The following is a 16,341-nucleotide window of genomic DNA, read 5'->3' as shown; positions in this document are numbered from 1 at the left end:
AGCGATCGCTGGCATGGATGGCTGAGGTGGTGGGCTCGAGTTCACTCAGGGCAGGGAGGTGGGAAGCTGCTGTAACAGCACGAGTGAAGGTGTCCTGGTGGTGGAATGAGCTGGTGACGAGTCCTTGGAAGAGCAACAAAGGATAAAGCAAGAGGCAGCTTTCTTTACTGCTCCCAAATTTTCACATTCGCAGTGAATAAAGCAACGTTCGGACCGGCCAAGAGAGAAGCTGCAGCTGGTGTGTCGCAGTCAAACACACAGAGCTATATCAAAGGTTAGGAGTCCTTCACTGAGCCAGTTTAACAAGCCAGCTCTCCGCTCCTTCAACAGAACATCTGCCGATGTCGTTCAGTTATAATGAGTGATTAAAAGCTTCCTATTGCGCTACAAGTGCGCCTGTAACAAGCCCCACGGTGCTCTGTCCATCCCGCTGAAGTGGATAACATATGACAGGGTCAACCTGTGCTCCAGAACACACACACACACACACACACACACACACACACACACACACACACACACACACACACACACACACACACATACATACACACACACATACACACACATACACACACACACATACACACACACACACACACACACACACACCACACACACACACACATACACACACACACACACACACACACACACACACACACACACACACACACACACACACACACATACACACACATACACACACACCTCTTCCTCATAAAGAAAAAACAAAAACAAACTGGTGGTTTAGGAGGAACAAAGAAGAAGAAGATGAACCACAAAGAAGAATTCACAAGAGTCAGAGAGCGAAGGGAGTCATGTTCACACAGTGTGAGAGCCAGTTTTAGTGCGACAGCTGCTGAGGCACTTGAGCAGCCACACGTTAAAAACTGGATCACAGTCCGAGCCCTTGGTACTGGTTCTTGACATCCCAACTTGGGGCATCACAGCTTCATCACACACACCTTTCAACACCTAGAGCACTAATAATGGAAAATATTGACCAGAGATTTCTTTTTCTTTGTCTGTTTACTGTGTTGAAAACAAGACTAATTGTATCAGAAATACATTATGAATTTTAGGCTTTTCAATATGCGGATGAAAAACAAAGAGGATGAACACCAAGCGTTAGCTTTGAAATGGTGCACATCGATAATGTGACATTTGCAGTGGACAAACATCTCTCCGGGATCCCACCTCCATATTCCAATCATAATCTCAAAGCTGCCCCTTTGTTATGTTTATTATTTATCCTGCTTTGATAGTTTCACATTAAATGATAAAGCAAATCAACAATAGCATATCTGTTTCTAGCTGCTATATGCCCCTCTATGTTCACCATCAGACTTTGCCTGTCTGCGGTCTGGTGTTTGGCAGAAAGTCTAAAGTGGGTTTGACAAAAACAGTTGCTGTTTTGTGTCAGAATGTGACTCTAATTTCATTTAAGGAAATCAATGTTTTGGACAAAACTCAAGGTTTAAATTTGTGTTTTGCTGCTTTTGCTGTTTCAGCCTTTTTTTCAGAGAGGACATTTCTCTCTTTTACTTGCCAGATTTTCCACCTAAAAATGGATTTGAACTCAGAGCCGTCCGGTCACAAGCTCACCTCTCCACCATCGAGGCAATTCACACTGAACGAGAGGACAGATTGACTTATATCCTCTGAATAGCTGCGGTTTCAGCAGTCTGAACTGGCCATCTGCCTCTGTCCTCTTCAGACCGCTCTCTGAAGCCCCGACTTCCCATCATCCATTTGTCGGTGTATTTCTAGACCAACCGACTCTCATAATAGGTGATTCTCCTGACAGCCAGGGTTGCTGTAATGGAACCAACGACCTGAGGAAAAAGCATCACGCAGATGCCAGTTGGTTTGGCCTCACAGGGCCCCGGGCCCGGAGGATCAAACAAGGAAGATGATCAGTTGGAAGCAGAGATTAATAAGGGAGCGTCGGGCCGGTGAAGATGATACTGCTGAGTGGCTCGTGCTGTTTGTCCTCTTGTCTGGCTGGTGTGCAGGCTGCCAACAGATGGGGCCCAGATGAGACTAGTGGCCTTTTATAGCCTCCAAGAAACCCTAGACTCAATTAGGCCTCAAAGGCAGCACACCCCTTCCAGACCTGCTTTGAGGCCAAAATACGGAACAGTCTGCTTTAACTGACTATGTGGAACTATTTGTTGAAGCAGCTGCAGCACCACAGAACACGCACCAGTGAGCGTTCCCGTCACCGTGTGGCGTGCTTCGGTTTCGGATTCGCAGGTACTCTAGTTTAGCTTGTTGCTTTGTTTGAAGGTTTGGTTCAGAAACAAAGCACGGACTGTGTGAGACACGGCCGCCCATCTGCAGCGCAGACACACCATCAAATCGTTTCAGTGCATTTAACATAATGTATTTCAAGCCTGAGCCGACAATGGTGCATGTTAGTCACCAGAGAGAGGAGCTACAAACACTGACAGTTGTGAGTCATTTCCTCTGGACTCTGTGTTAAAGATTTGTTTGCTAAAGGTCTGAATGATATGTTCAGAGAATATAATGCACCACATAACCCAGCAGTTCCCCAGAAGCTCAAAGTGATAGTTCATGTTGTTTGACGAGGGGTTGTGTGAGGCACTTATTCATAGTCAGTGTATCAGTGCGCTCCCAGTTTAGAGAACCAGCTTTATCTTGCCGTGAAACAAACGTTGAACTACTGTATTCCAAGTGCACCTACACTTAGCTCTCTCTGACTGGAACAGCTGAGCTGCGGAGTAATACAGCACACTTGTGCGTAGGGATACAGTAGTTCAGCGGTTCACAAACTGTATAGTTCCAAAGCGACGGGCTGTTTGAAGGTAAAATAAAGTGGTGAAACTCTTCAAAACAAAGCAACACTTCTTCTTCTTCTGTTACTTACTTAAAGTGTTTAAAACGTGTTTGTGCGGACGGCTCCGTCCACAGCAGCTCGTCACTCAGCTGATGTACCAGTGCTCCTGCTGCTCCTCTAAACTGAGAGCGTGCTGACTATAAATAACTACCTCACACAACCGCATGTCAAATACTATGAACAGATAGTGAGTAAAGTTGCACACAGAATATCTTCAGCACTAATGTATATTTTCCTCTCTAAAATGTCTTCCTTCTCTAGGCTTAGTCCCTTCTGCAGCCGCCTGGGTTCGAATCCAACCCATGGCCCTTTGCTGCATGTCGTCCCCTCTCTCTCTCTCCACGACTTTCCTGTCTCTCTCTCTCTCACTGCAACTATCACAGTACAGACAAAAAATAGCTTTAAAAAAAAAAAAAAAAAATCTTCCTTCTCCTGAAATGTTTCCTAAAATCCTTTCAATCAATTACTAATGATGCAGAAATGATCTTTTATGTGCTGAAAAAAAAAAAAAAATCACAACAGTGAGACATTGTCCTTGCATTGCCATGGTCTGCTCCTTCAACAGTGCAGGGTAACATCAACTAGTTCTCCATTTAAAATGTAGCGCAGTAATATTTCACAAACGTCGATCCAAACATGATCCATGACACACGTTAGAATATAAGACCACAAATAAAAAGCAGCAGGAGAGATTTGACTTTAAAGTCGGTGATTTGATGTAATCTCTCCTACCTCAACCTGCGCAGCCTTCTGCTGACACATCTCTGCATCATGTAAGACTTTGACAAGTGTTTGTTTTTTCCCTGACATCCTTTGATGAGGTTGCTACAAACTAAACACACACACACGCACGCACACACATTGAACAGTGAAACTGCACAGTCATCCGTATTGCAGGGAAGTGCTCTGTGGTTTGCTAATGATGTCTGTCTATAATGAGGATTAGTGTAGCGAGGCTTTACTATTTTCTGCTGAATGGGCCTCTTCTGCCGTCCCCCACCTGCCGCTCTCGTGTTTTGAGCACAATTCTTCTGAGAAATGGGGTGGGGGGTGGGGTGGGGGGGTGCGACTCGATTCAAAAACCTGCATCTAATTCCTTCAGATGTCTGCGCACTTAGGAGAAAGTGCACCGTCAGAGGGCGTGAGGTTTTACATGGGAGAGGGATTGCAGAGTGAGGTGACTGAGACGTTTGATGGATTCACACAAACACAGTGTGAAATCCTTAATCCACAGAATGCATTTATAGTTCTACATCATGAGCACTTTTACCCGTAATATTAAAATGAGAAGTAAATCTATAACAGAGGACCACAGTGAGAGATGTGATGGGAGAGCACATTAAAAACCGAACTGAGAAGACAAACTAAAGAGCGTGTCGTGCATTTTCCATCTCTCCTCTTATCTATTATCACGAAGCTGAAAAACAGTGAAGGGAACCGATTAAACACAGTGGAAAGAAACAGAACCGAACTCAAATCTCCACTGGGTTGAAAGCCCCTTGTCCCCAGCTCCTGTCACTCCTCGTTCTCATCATCTTCACTTTCCTGCACACAGCGGTTGCGGATGATTCCTTCCGGGACCAAATATGTGGTCGGAGGGGCACAGCTCTGTCGACCGGCTCCGCCCCCAAATTTCATAAACAAATTCCCCAGCAATCATTTGTTCCTACACAAATAAATCCAACCCAAAACCATTCCAAACCAAAAAATTAGCGTGTTTGCAATTTCGCCCATTCTGACCACTGGGCCTCGGATGTGAGGAATATTATTTGCATTTAAAATGTAGATGTTTTCACTGGCCAACGAGAAATGCTGAAGAAAAATACTTATCCTTCCATTGCAAGAAACTACTGCATAGAACAGATACGGCCGCATGGGAGCTCTGACATTTTGTTTTAGATTGCTGCGCTCTCACTCTATTCTCAAGACAAACTGTAAGTACAGGGGAAAAAAAGGAAAAAAAAGGAATGTGTCCGCAGTATTAAAAGCAGTAAGACCAAGGATTTAAGGGATCTAAGAGAGGATCAACAACCTATTACTTAAAGGATGTAAGTGTAAGTGTAACTGCTGTTTTATTGCATTATTTTGAGTCTAAGTCTAAGAAAAGTTATGGGACAGCATTTTTTTTTTTTGGGTGTTTTAATTTGATAGGACAGTGAAGGTTAACAGGAAATACAGGGAGAGAGTGTAGGGGAACGACATGCAGCAAAGAGTCAAACCAGATGGGAATGGATCCTGGGACTAGCTGTTCAGGGAATTGGCACCAACATGGTGTGCGCCACAACCACTCAGCTATCGGATCGCCATAATGTGACCTTTTAGCATTAATGGAGGATACCTGCGCAGTATAAATGCAGCCTTTTATTACACACTGTAACAGTGAGGAGGTCACAGGTCAGACTCTTTTACATATTGTTCTTGATGAGAGCAAATTGGAGCAAGTAGAGGAGGGAGACCTCGGAAACAGGGGTCATTAATTCATAATTCCACCGTGCTTTGGCGCGCTTTCCCATGAGCCCTTGGGGCGGTCAGAGGCGATACCCTTCAGCCTTATAATTATGAGGGATAGTTATTCAGGAGCCAACTGTAATCACTTCCTTGGCGAGGCTACCTGGCTGAGTACGAAAGGTTGACAGGAAGTTTAAGTATCTTGATCTGATCAGGCATCAAAAATAAACAGAACGTACTTTAAATCTCTCCATTCCCTCCACTGATGGATGCAACCGGAGCATTTTCTTCATGAATCACAATAACTATTTGCTTGTATTGGCTGTTGTCGGCAAATCTTGGCCATTACACTTACTGACCGTCCGTTAGATTAGCTCGACAGGAAATGATCGCTTTCAACTGGCGTGTGGATCTCTCGCATTGTGAGCGCGGCTTTAGGGGAAAAAGAGCGTATTATGTATTTCGATTAGCTGAGAGGATCGCAGATGCTGGTGCCGTGCGGGTCTCTGCTCCTGCGCTTCCAGCAGCTGCTCAGTTGGCCTCGGTCCACTCACCGGACCAGCAGCGGGCCCACCAGTTAGAGAAACAGGCTTGTGACTCCTGGATCATGATTTCACATCCCAAATGGGGGGAAAAATCTGTGCAGAGGAAGTAAATCAGACTCATCTGCCCCTGCACTGACAGCTGTTGCTACTGTGATGTCTCTGGCCAAGTCGTTCAAGCTCCAGGTGCAAGGTGGCCAGTGGCAGGTTTCCAACATTCACAGCTCGTCTTGTCAATATGCAGCCAACAGTTAAAAAATAGCTCCGGTTTTTCTTTCAGATTGATATCAGGGTTCGAGCTCATGGGACAAACAAGCCAAACCAAATAGTTCTGCACAGCCATACTGTATATGTTCATGTGTCATCACCTTGATCCCTAAGGGGGGTTTGGTTCATTTGGTCCAGTTATGGAAAAAAAAAATATATACCTCATCGTTTTTTTTTTTTTTAGCTCTGACCGCGTTCATGTTCACACTGACTTTACAAATGAAACTACTGCAAGCATAAAAACACAAGGACTGAAAGGTAACTGTCATTCTGCATCAACAGTGGTGACTGGCAGTCATAGACTGCAAATAAAGATGGACGTAGACTCTGTGACATCACCCACAGGTTTCTGAAGAGCGGTTTTGAAGCTCAGAGTGAGCCGCTCCACTGTTGCCATCTTGGCAGCGTCTGACTCTGCCTAACTCCCTGCTAATGGGCAAAAATTATCAAAGGGGGGGGGGGGGGGGGGGGTGTGTGTGTGTGCAGATTTCAGTTCACGCCGGCCTGTGGCAAGCATGTGACCACCCCAGTGGCCACAACCTTAACAACGAAAACATGTTTGTTTCTGCTGTAAAGTTGGGCTTTTTAACAGGGGAGTCTATGGGAATTGACTCACTTTTGGAGCCCTGGAGGTTGCTGCTTGCTCACAGCAAGTCATGCTGCAGTTTATGTAATCTTATTTGGTTATTCTTCTTCTCTGGTGTCACAGAATTCACTGAGAAATAATCGATTATGAGCTTTACCAGTTTACAAATAAAAACGATAATGACGGAAACAGAGGTGACAGAGATAGTTACTGTGTCGTCACTACACTCCATCACTAACTGCTTTTCAAATTCCTATTGATTAAGGAAAATCTGCACTCCTGTGCAGATGGGTACAGGTGTTACCATGGTTACCAAATGACTTCCATAATTATATACGTCCACATAATTAGATCGCTTTCTTGACAGATCACACAGATGGCTTCATGAAAAAAAAATCATATATCTCCTACCATGAAACACTGAGGTTAGTCTGGATGCTTTCATACCACAAATGAAATGTACTGGAGTCAGACTGAAACCCTCTTTTTCAGGTGGCTTGTACAGTTTGATTGACAGCTTTTGCACCAGCCCAAACAAAGCACACTAAAATATACCAAACAGGTTTGGTGTGAAAGCACCTTTTGCCCTCTGTTCTATGTAGCTAACTGCAATATCACTGGATTAAATGGTTTATTAGATTTATTTACAGTAGGCATGAGTTCTGCAACTGTTTTAGTTTCAGCTGGTGGTTACTTTTTCTCAAATACCCTCAAACTCCACGTGGCTTCAGCAAACTGTTTCTTTATCCTATAAACCTTGACTATTCTGAACAGTGGCCCTGCTCACTGGCTAGTCTTTGTGGATGTCGTGTGTGTGTGTGTGGTGTGTGTGTGTGTGTGTGTGTGTGTGTGTGTGTGTGTGTTTGTGTGTCAGATGCTTCCTTCCCTCTGCGCCCACACTATAAGCGACCGTGCTTCCTCAAACTTCCATTTTCCCAAGCTGGCCGGACCCTCTGTGGTCAGAGCAGGTGCTGGATCAATGGGCTTAGTAAGCGACGGAGACAAAGAGCTAGCTGCGTGCACACACACACACACACACACAAACACACACAGAGGTCGCTGGCATATCGAGCCACATGCTTGCGGTGCTGCAGCAGCTCTCCCAGAGTGACCGGTGCCTCAGTCTGGACTCCAGGACCAGAATCACTTTATGTGACAGTAAAAATAAATAAATGTGCAGGAGTTTATCTTTCTAGAACTGCTTTTCACACACTGAACCCACACAGAGACTTTATGGGATACAAGGGTTCACATGACCTTAACGTTTTCTTCCTTCCTGGTTCTTTAATGCTGTTTTTTTTTTTTAACAGAGTTTGCCGTCTGCTTCCTCCACAGCTGGACCATGAAGGAGAAAAAAAAAACAAAAAACGCGTGAAACCAGTTGTGAAATACATTCTGGTTCACTTCAGTGATGGGACCCAGAGACTTTATCAAACCCATTGACTGGAAGTCAAACTAACAACACAGCTCTAGCATCTGATGACAAAGAGCCACAAAGACTGACAGACAAAAAAACACACACTGTCAGGACCAAACACACTCCTCGCCCACAGCGTCTCACTGAGAAAAACGCGCCAAAGCAGCTAAACAGCTTTAGTCACTTTTAATGGCAGGACAGCAGATGCCAGGGCAAACCAACACTGCATAAACACTTAGTCAACTCCAGTTAAAGTGAGGGGTAATTATCTCACAGTGACGACAATCAGCAGTTATACAGCCCGTCGTCTCATTAACAGAGGGAAAAACGACACCGCCAGCATCACTCAGCCACATGGCAGCCAGAAATACGGATTATTGAAAAAGGCATAGTAAATCAAGTTTGAAGTTTTCAAGGCTCCGCTGCGTTTTTGGTCAAGTGGCAATGTGGTTACTCCAGTCATCACTATCTCGAGTAGTAAAGACGGTAACGGTTTGTGAATGGCTTTCATCAGAACTTCTGCTATTGGCTGCTTGAAGTCAGGGTCTGAGATTAACACTGAAAGACTAAAGCATTTGTAGATCATCAGTTTCAACTGGCTTGAGAGATGTGACCTTGGAAACACACTTTCGGGTTCAGACCCTGCTGACGACGCTGACTGCCACCAATCAAAATTAAATCACTCAGAGGTTTTTCGTTAAGGTTGTTGTTCCCATGTGAAGGTGCACGGCAGCTGGTGGAAGAACTATTTAGTAAAAGTACAAGTACAATGTAAAAATACTCATGTCAAGTATTTCAAGCATGTCCATTTAAAAATCCTACTTAAATACATAAGTATCAGAAAAATGTACTTAAAATATCAAAAGTAACATTAATAAGTAAGTATGCATTTTAATAAGAAGAAATAATAAGCTCATTTAACTATTTAACACATAATTGAGAAGTTTTGCTCAAATCTGAAAGGTCATGAGATGATTCATGTGGTTGGAAAGGAAACATTTTATTCTGCCACACAAATGCATTCGTCTGATAATTTGAGCACTCTGGGCCTCAAAGTGTTAATTTAAAAGAAAGCATGTGAGAAGCTGAGAGGGGAAATGAGTCTGTGGTAGAAACTGCCAACAACTCACTGACATCTGAATGTGACAAAAGGAGACCACTGGTGAAATCTCTTACAATGCATTCTTCTTTTATAAGCGTAGCGTGTAAAATCTTTAATCTGAAAAGTAACTAGTTACTACAGCTGTCAAATAAATGCAAAAGTCCAAAGAGCACAATATTTCTCTTTGACATGTAGAGCAGTAGTAAATTGTTAGTTATCCTACATTTTCAGTCCCAGGTTTGTGTGGTAATGTTAAAGGGATGTGCTGTTGAGAGCATCACCTAAACTTCAGCTGCCTGTAACGCCTCAAGTCTTTTACAGTTTATTTTACTCTGTTAGATTTAATAGAAAAACCTTCGTCACAGCTTCGCAGCAGCGCAGTTAAAAGCCAGTGCTTCGGATAAATATTCCTCATAAACATAATTTGCTCTCATGCAACAGTTGCAGTAAAGGACGGATGAGGTTGAAAATAAAAGTTGAAACACTCACCATTTGTGACTGGCTCCTGGGGCTGCCATTGATATCCTCCACCTTCTCATTCGCTGTGAGAAAGGAAATGAAGAAATGTGATTTTTACTGTCGTCCCATCCTGAACTTCATCATCGCGACGTCCAGCGACGTTTGAGTTCAGGTGCACAAATCCAGCAAAAGAGAGTGGTGCATGTGTGTGTGCGCATGAGCGTGTGACTGTTGGTGTGTCTGTGTGCGAGGGTGTGTGTTGAGGTGCAGAGCGACGCAGGAGAGGTCTGGGAAGCAAAGCTGCCTAATTCGTCAGCTGCCGCCAGAGAATTACTGACAGGCCTGCTTGGCCTCATTGTCTGTTTGGGCGAGCAGGGAGGGTAAAGTTTCAATCCAACAGAGAGAAAGAGAGAGCGAGAGAGTGAGAGAGAGAGAGAGACAGAGAGGGAGAGAGAACAAGAGAGAAAAGAAGTTAGATGGAAAAAAATGAAGAGAGAGACAGCATCAGTGAGAAAGACAGATTATGAAATTGAGGGGAAAATGAGTGAGACAAACAGAGAGAGAGAGAGAGTCCCAGAAAGATAAAAGTTCAGAATAGGGATGTAGACGCAAAGAAAGAAAGAGAGAGAGAGAGAGAGTGCAAAGACAGTAGATGTGAGAAGAAGAAAAAGAATATGTGAGAGAAATGTGTCCGAAAGACAGAGTAATTGCATAACAGCCAATTTGGGCAAGTTACTTGAAAAATGAAGTTGCTTAATTACTAAAGGTCCCATATAGTCTAAAGGTAGATGTCCATATGTTGTTTGATTATAGATCAGGTCTAGGTTCTATATTAAAACAGTGAAAGTATCAAAGCCTCAGTCCACAGAGAAATACACACAGCCTGTATTCAGACACTGAGCCTTAAAACCTGCCGTCAGGACTTCTGTAACTTTGTGATGTCACAACAAAGCAGTCACTGCTCTCAGCCACGGCCAAAGCCCCGCCCACCTGGACCCACCATCCTACCTTGCAGGACTTGGTTTCTCTGAATGTTTACCTGAAATCTTATATATATTTTTTATTGGATCACTCAGAAAACAATCAGCCAATCAGAAGAGAGGCTCAGAGCCTCTCTACAGTCACTGCACGTAGCACTGAAGTCCTCACAGTGACGCCTCGGGGGCCACACACCATTTAAACCTGAACAAAACCAGGTGAGTGTTGGAAGAATAAAGCACTGAACAATTATTCCATTAGGTCTGTATCTCACTAAATGGTAAAATACATTTCAGAATTTGTCAATGCCTTCTAACACAACACATACAAATGTTTCCAGATATGGCGCTCGAGGAACTATATTTAGTATACATATATTATTTGCCAGCATCTTCCAAAATACCACCTCTAAGGTTAAGGTTTAATTAGGTTTAGTTATAAAACCTTCTGCTGGGAAAACGGAAATGACAAATCCATCCTCCCCAACAGGCTACTTTTGCCTTTGCCAACTGTCATACAGCAACGACAACAACAGGTCCTTAAATGTAAACATAGGTCATTTTAGGCATTTGAAAAAAAAAAAACCACTAAAGCCCAAATTATACTTTCCACATGTGTGTGGCTTCCAGAGTCCACTTGGCATAAATTTCCATCATCTGCCCAGGCCTGCAAGGGTCCATATGGCCAATCTGTATGCAGCCCAAAATTTATGACCTCACAGACTGTACATGTGAACCGTAAAAACAGATTCACGTGCACATGCTGCTGGTTTTCTGGTTAGGGTTACTAGAGTAGCCAGCTCGGAGGATGCAGCGGGTATCTTAAACAAAATTGGAAGGTATATTTCTCCATCTGCCTCAATCCCTGACCCGTCTGTCCACAGGACAAACGCCCATCCAGCAAAAGGCTGCCCCCTGTGTTACTGAGACTGTAATGTGATTACTGCACTACTCTTTGTTGAAAAAAGTCATCTGTAGTGTGTTAAATAAAAGACATGAGGGGTGAGAGAGACAAAGAGAGAGAGAGAGCCCTAGAAAAAGTTCAACTGTTAGGGAGTGAGAAGGAAAGGGAGAGCACCAGAGACAGAGAGATAAAGACGAGTGACACGGAGACATGAAAGGGGAGAGAAAGAAAGAGAGGCAGACAGAAGTGAAGACTCTGTAGGCTCCAACGGGAGACACATGCCTCTGCACCCCGGAGTGGCAGTCACAGATCTCTGCTGCAGCAGCTCGCCCAGCACCCAAAACAAGGGAGAGCTGCTGTGACTTGGCCCAAATATCACAGTGAGGCACTGCTTCCCTCCAACCCACCACAACAAAGACCAAACAGCACAGCGCGCATGTGTGTGTGTATGTGTGTGTGTGTGTGTGTGGGTGGTCGCTTCATCTACCAGACAGAATGAATTATACACAAACACACAGTGTTTTAATACGGCTGATAACACATGGATTTATTTATCTGCGCATCATTAATAATCTTTTTTAAATATTTAGTTATATCTGAAGTAAAACAATTTACTGTTAGTTCTGTTAGTCAGTGACACAACATACTAACACAAGTCGGTGTGTGTCCTGCTGACTCTCGGGACAAGTGTGTGTGTGTGTGTGTGTGTATACGTGTGTGTGTGTGTGTGTGTGTGTGTGTGTGTGTGTGTATGTATGTGTATGTGTGTGTGTGTGTACGTGTGTGTGTGTGTGTGTGTGTGTGTGTTCGGATACTGACCTATGATTTGGATGATCTGTGCCAGCAGGACTCCATCCGTGATGTCCTGACTCAGGTCCTTGATGAGGCGCGGGCAGCCGGACTTGGCCAGGTAGTGATTGGCCCAGTCTGTGTAAATCTGCAGAGACAGAACAGACACTCTGTCAGTGTGTGTTTAAGAAACACAGACACAGAGGAGGTGTGTGCGTGTGTGTGTGTGTGTGTGTGTGTGTGTGTGTGTGTGTGTGTGACAAACACTGGGAGTTTTCACGGATTTTGGTACATCGGCCCATTCGTTAGACCAGACACCAGAATCGTCTGTGTTCAGTGTCATAAAGTTTTAAGTGAACAAAAGTTGTAGATAATCATAGGATCTGATCATGAACTCTCTGGTCAAAAGTTGATTTGGATGATGTCATACTCATATTGTCAAGTTACAGAAGTCAAGTTTAAGTTGAGGAACTTCTATGAGAATTAAAGGGGCTATTTGTAAGTTTTCTCTGCTGCTGAACATGGTTTCTTGCTGGAAGAAGTTTGTGGTGATTGTCACTTGACAAGAGCTTCAACCACTGTTGCATTTATAATACAAGAGGTTATAACACGTCCTCTGAGCAGCGCTACGTCTTCAGGGCAGATTGGAGGCTACAGCGAGTTGCTATCAGAAAGTGATGAGACGGGCCGGGGCTAGCTGGTTAGCATGCTAACTTCAGTAGAAGAAAAGACGTGATAGAGACATGAGTTAGCACTGGTGGTTCTTTCCACTGCTACAGACAGCTCTTAGTGAGTGAAAGAATGAAGGTTGATGTTTAATTTGCAAGTTTTCTTCTAGACCGGTATGTAAACAGCTGTTAATGCTAACGTTGGCTACGTAGCAATAGCAAAACTTACAAATAGCTCCTTTCTCTGTAGAGAAATGGCAAAACTGGATGAAAGGTAACTGATCAGTAACGTTTCAGTTTCCGCACTAAAGGAGTCATGACGTGCAGAGGCAAAGATTAAGTCACATGACTTAACACCACTTCCTGATGTTTATATCTTCTCATTGGCATGAAGGACAAGTCAAGCTGTTTGCAAAAAATTTTGGTTTCTGACAGAAATCCTTGTTACTTAACATTTTCTATCCAATATAACATTGTATTTATTGAGCAGTGCAACTCAAGTGCATGCCAGAACAGGATAGGCTCATTAATACAGGAAGTTAAACTCAGAACAAAGATGACTTTGGTGCTTAAACTTAAAAAACTTTGAAAAAACTCCCAAAATTGCACTTACTTAACAAACATGACTGACATAAAGCACTTTACAGACGCCATCAAGAAACATAACAAGCAAAGAGAAGGTCACACAACATATAGACTGAATAGTGAAAAGGAGTTTGTGGCTTGGCCCCTGCAGGCTCCTGTACTGCAGCTCCACAGCCGCCGCTGACCTTTCACTGACGTCCCGCTCCATGCTGCCTGAACCAACGACACACTGCTCTGCCCCTCTCTCTCTCTCCCCTCTCTACAGTGGAGTGGTGAATGTGCTGCCAGGGAGCGCCGTCCACACACTTCGGGCTCCCCGCACATCTCCGCTACACAAACACAAATATTTCATCAAGCTCTGGCCGTCGGGACCGCGCAGAGATCCACACTGTTTATGATCTTTCTCTGTGGGATTTGTAAATGATCTCGGCAAACATTGTGATAGATAGATGTTAATATGACGGCCTCCACTGTGCAAACACTGTACAGCACCCAAATGAAAGACAATACACAAACTGTCAGCTGACTGCTGGACATTTAATCCAAGTCTTCTTTTTTTTTTTACTTGTAAGAATATTTAGAAACGAAAACGCCACACATTTAATTACAGAGCTCTTTAAAGAACTGAAACAGATCTTAATAAATAGACGAGAAATGATTTGACCTCAAAGAACAATCTTAAAAGAAGCTTTCAGTCATTTATTATACATCGTGTTATGATGAGGACATTTGCTGCAACAGATGGATTCACTTTCCCATCTATGTCTCAAACCGGAAGAGCAACATGTCGCCTAATCTTCTGTATTGTCACCTAAACCTCTTAACAGCCGCTTTGTCTTTCATTAGAGCCCATAAGCCAACTGACGCTTTGTCCGTCAGGCGACAGACCGACGTCGGCAGCTGCTGCTCCGAAGACGAAAGACGTGAATCACATTTGGCCTCCGAGCTCTTGGCCACATGACAGCTCACGTTTAGTCAAAGACACCGTTTAAAAAATAAATAAATAAATGTATAAATAGGACGATCGAAGAAGCTACAAAAGGAAAAGGTCCGTCCTCCATCCTAGAAAGCAGTTTTCTAACTTTACCCATATCGCATCTTCTCTCAACTCATGCAACTTTCTGAAGATTTCCTTCCAGCACCTGAGAAACAGGAACTAAAAAAGATCTCCGGTGGCTCCCACTGTGTGGAGGGTGCGTTTGATACAGATTTCTACAGACAGGCATGGAGAAACATTTTTCTTCCTGCTATGCTCGAATTGAGATTCAGGAACCCAAAAAAAAAAAAAAAAAAAAAATAGAAAATCTATACCAACCAGCACATATAAAGACACTGCTGCCTGAAACTTTTCTTGTTATCTCCACATTAAAAACAATACAGGCCTGAGCAGCACGAATGACTTCGAATGGTGGGGAGGGGAGGTGGGGGGGTCTACCACTTAAAACGGATCAAACAGTAGCTCAGATATAAAGTTCAGATTTAAAGTGCTGATGTATTTTGTCTTGTGTTGCATCTTCACTGTGCGTCCAGTCAGTCAAACTACTGAGACAGAGCTCTGACTCTGCAGAGGAACTTTCTGTAAACAGAAAAAAGCTTCTCACCGCCTCGAATGGTCGACATTTCCAGAGGAATTCCCTTATAAAACCTCCTCATGATGAAATAATCCCCTTTTCCCCTCGTTTACCTCACACACCACTCTCAATTAAAAGCATTTCTCTCCCGCTTTTTTTTTTTTTTTTTTTGCTTTTTCTTGGAAGCGGGTCGTTTGCTCCTTTAAAGATGCCGCCTCTCAGAACTTTGTATCTGTTGTGGTTTGCTTCAGCGACTTTCTCCATGATGAGAAGTCGTAAAGCGGCAAACCCGAAAAAATGAGAGCCGTCATAGGGAAAAAAAAAAAAAAAAAAAGACACACACAAAGGCAAATACACATCCACTAAAAAACCTGCTTGCAAAACAAAGCGTACGCACACAAATGAACACAAACACAAGCACACACACACACACACACCCACCCACACACACAGGCGCTCACTGAAGACAGACGGACACAAAAATCACACGCACCGCAAATGCAAACCACATCCCATCAGGGGGCAAGTAAACAAACAGGAGAGCAGGAGAGTGCAGAAGGAGAGAAAGTGTGAGTGAAAGAGAGAATAAGAGTGTGTGTGTCTGTGTGTGTGTGTGTATGTATGTATGTGTGTGTGTGGCTCCTGCTGACAACTACATTCGCATCAGGCTGCAGCAAAGTCCAGCAAGGCTTGAACACAAGCTGAGTTAATCAGAGACTTGGGATGAAGAGGAGAAGGAGAAGGAGGGGGAGGAAGAGGAAGGTTTGATCTGTTACACTGTTCAGCAGCTGCCACCCCACTACCCCCCCCCACCCGCCATACATCTCCCTCTTTCTCTCCTCCCCTCCCTTCAAGAGAGAGCAAGGACAGAGGATTTATGCTTCTGCAGATAAACTGTAGCAGAGAGAGCGTGACTGAACTTTCCTGTAAGTAACAGTTTCAACCAATCTTATCTGAAATTATAACAAAATGCTAATTAATGCAGGTTTCAACCCACTACCGTGGTATAAGTCGGTTCATGGAGACTGACAGCTGGCGGTGCTGATTCTCTAGCACTTCCATTCAGGTGTTTAAAGGCTCAAGATTGAAAATGCAGATATAAATAGGTGCATAAAAACACACACACACACGCACGCAGAGAGGCCTGTCAATCACTTCCTCAA

At 43.8% G+C, this 16,341-nt stretch overlaps 1 protein-coding gene across 12 annotated transcripts in view; it reads right to left on the bottom strand.

Annotated features, from left to right (window-relative positions):
• The window catches only part of nav3 (neuron navigator 3), a 448,944-nt gene that overhangs the window by 130,847 nt on the left and 301,756 nt on the right, over positions 1–16,341 (bottom strand). For all 12 annotated transcript variants that reach the window (XM_056367406.1, XM_056367407.1, XM_056367402.1 and 9 more), the window contains 2 exons: positions 12,385–12,502; positions 9,715–9,767 (listed from right to left, as the gene is read on the bottom strand). In XM_056367406.1, coding sequence (XP_056223381.1) covers positions 9,715–9,767; positions 12,385–12,502 — 171 coding nt within the window. The remainder of the gene's footprint in view (positions 1–9,714; positions 9,768–12,384; positions 12,503–16,341) is intronic.

Source organism: Seriola aureovittata, chromosome 22 (assembly GCF_021018895.1).
Source record: "Seriola aureovittata isolate HTS-2021-v1 ecotype China chromosome 22, ASM2101889v1, whole genome shotgun sequence".
NCBI lineage: Eukaryota > Metazoa > Chordata > Actinopteri > Carangiformes > Carangidae > Seriola > Seriola aureovittata.
Note: the sequence above shows the minus strand (reverse complement) of the source record. Positions and strands in the feature narration are given on the sequence as shown.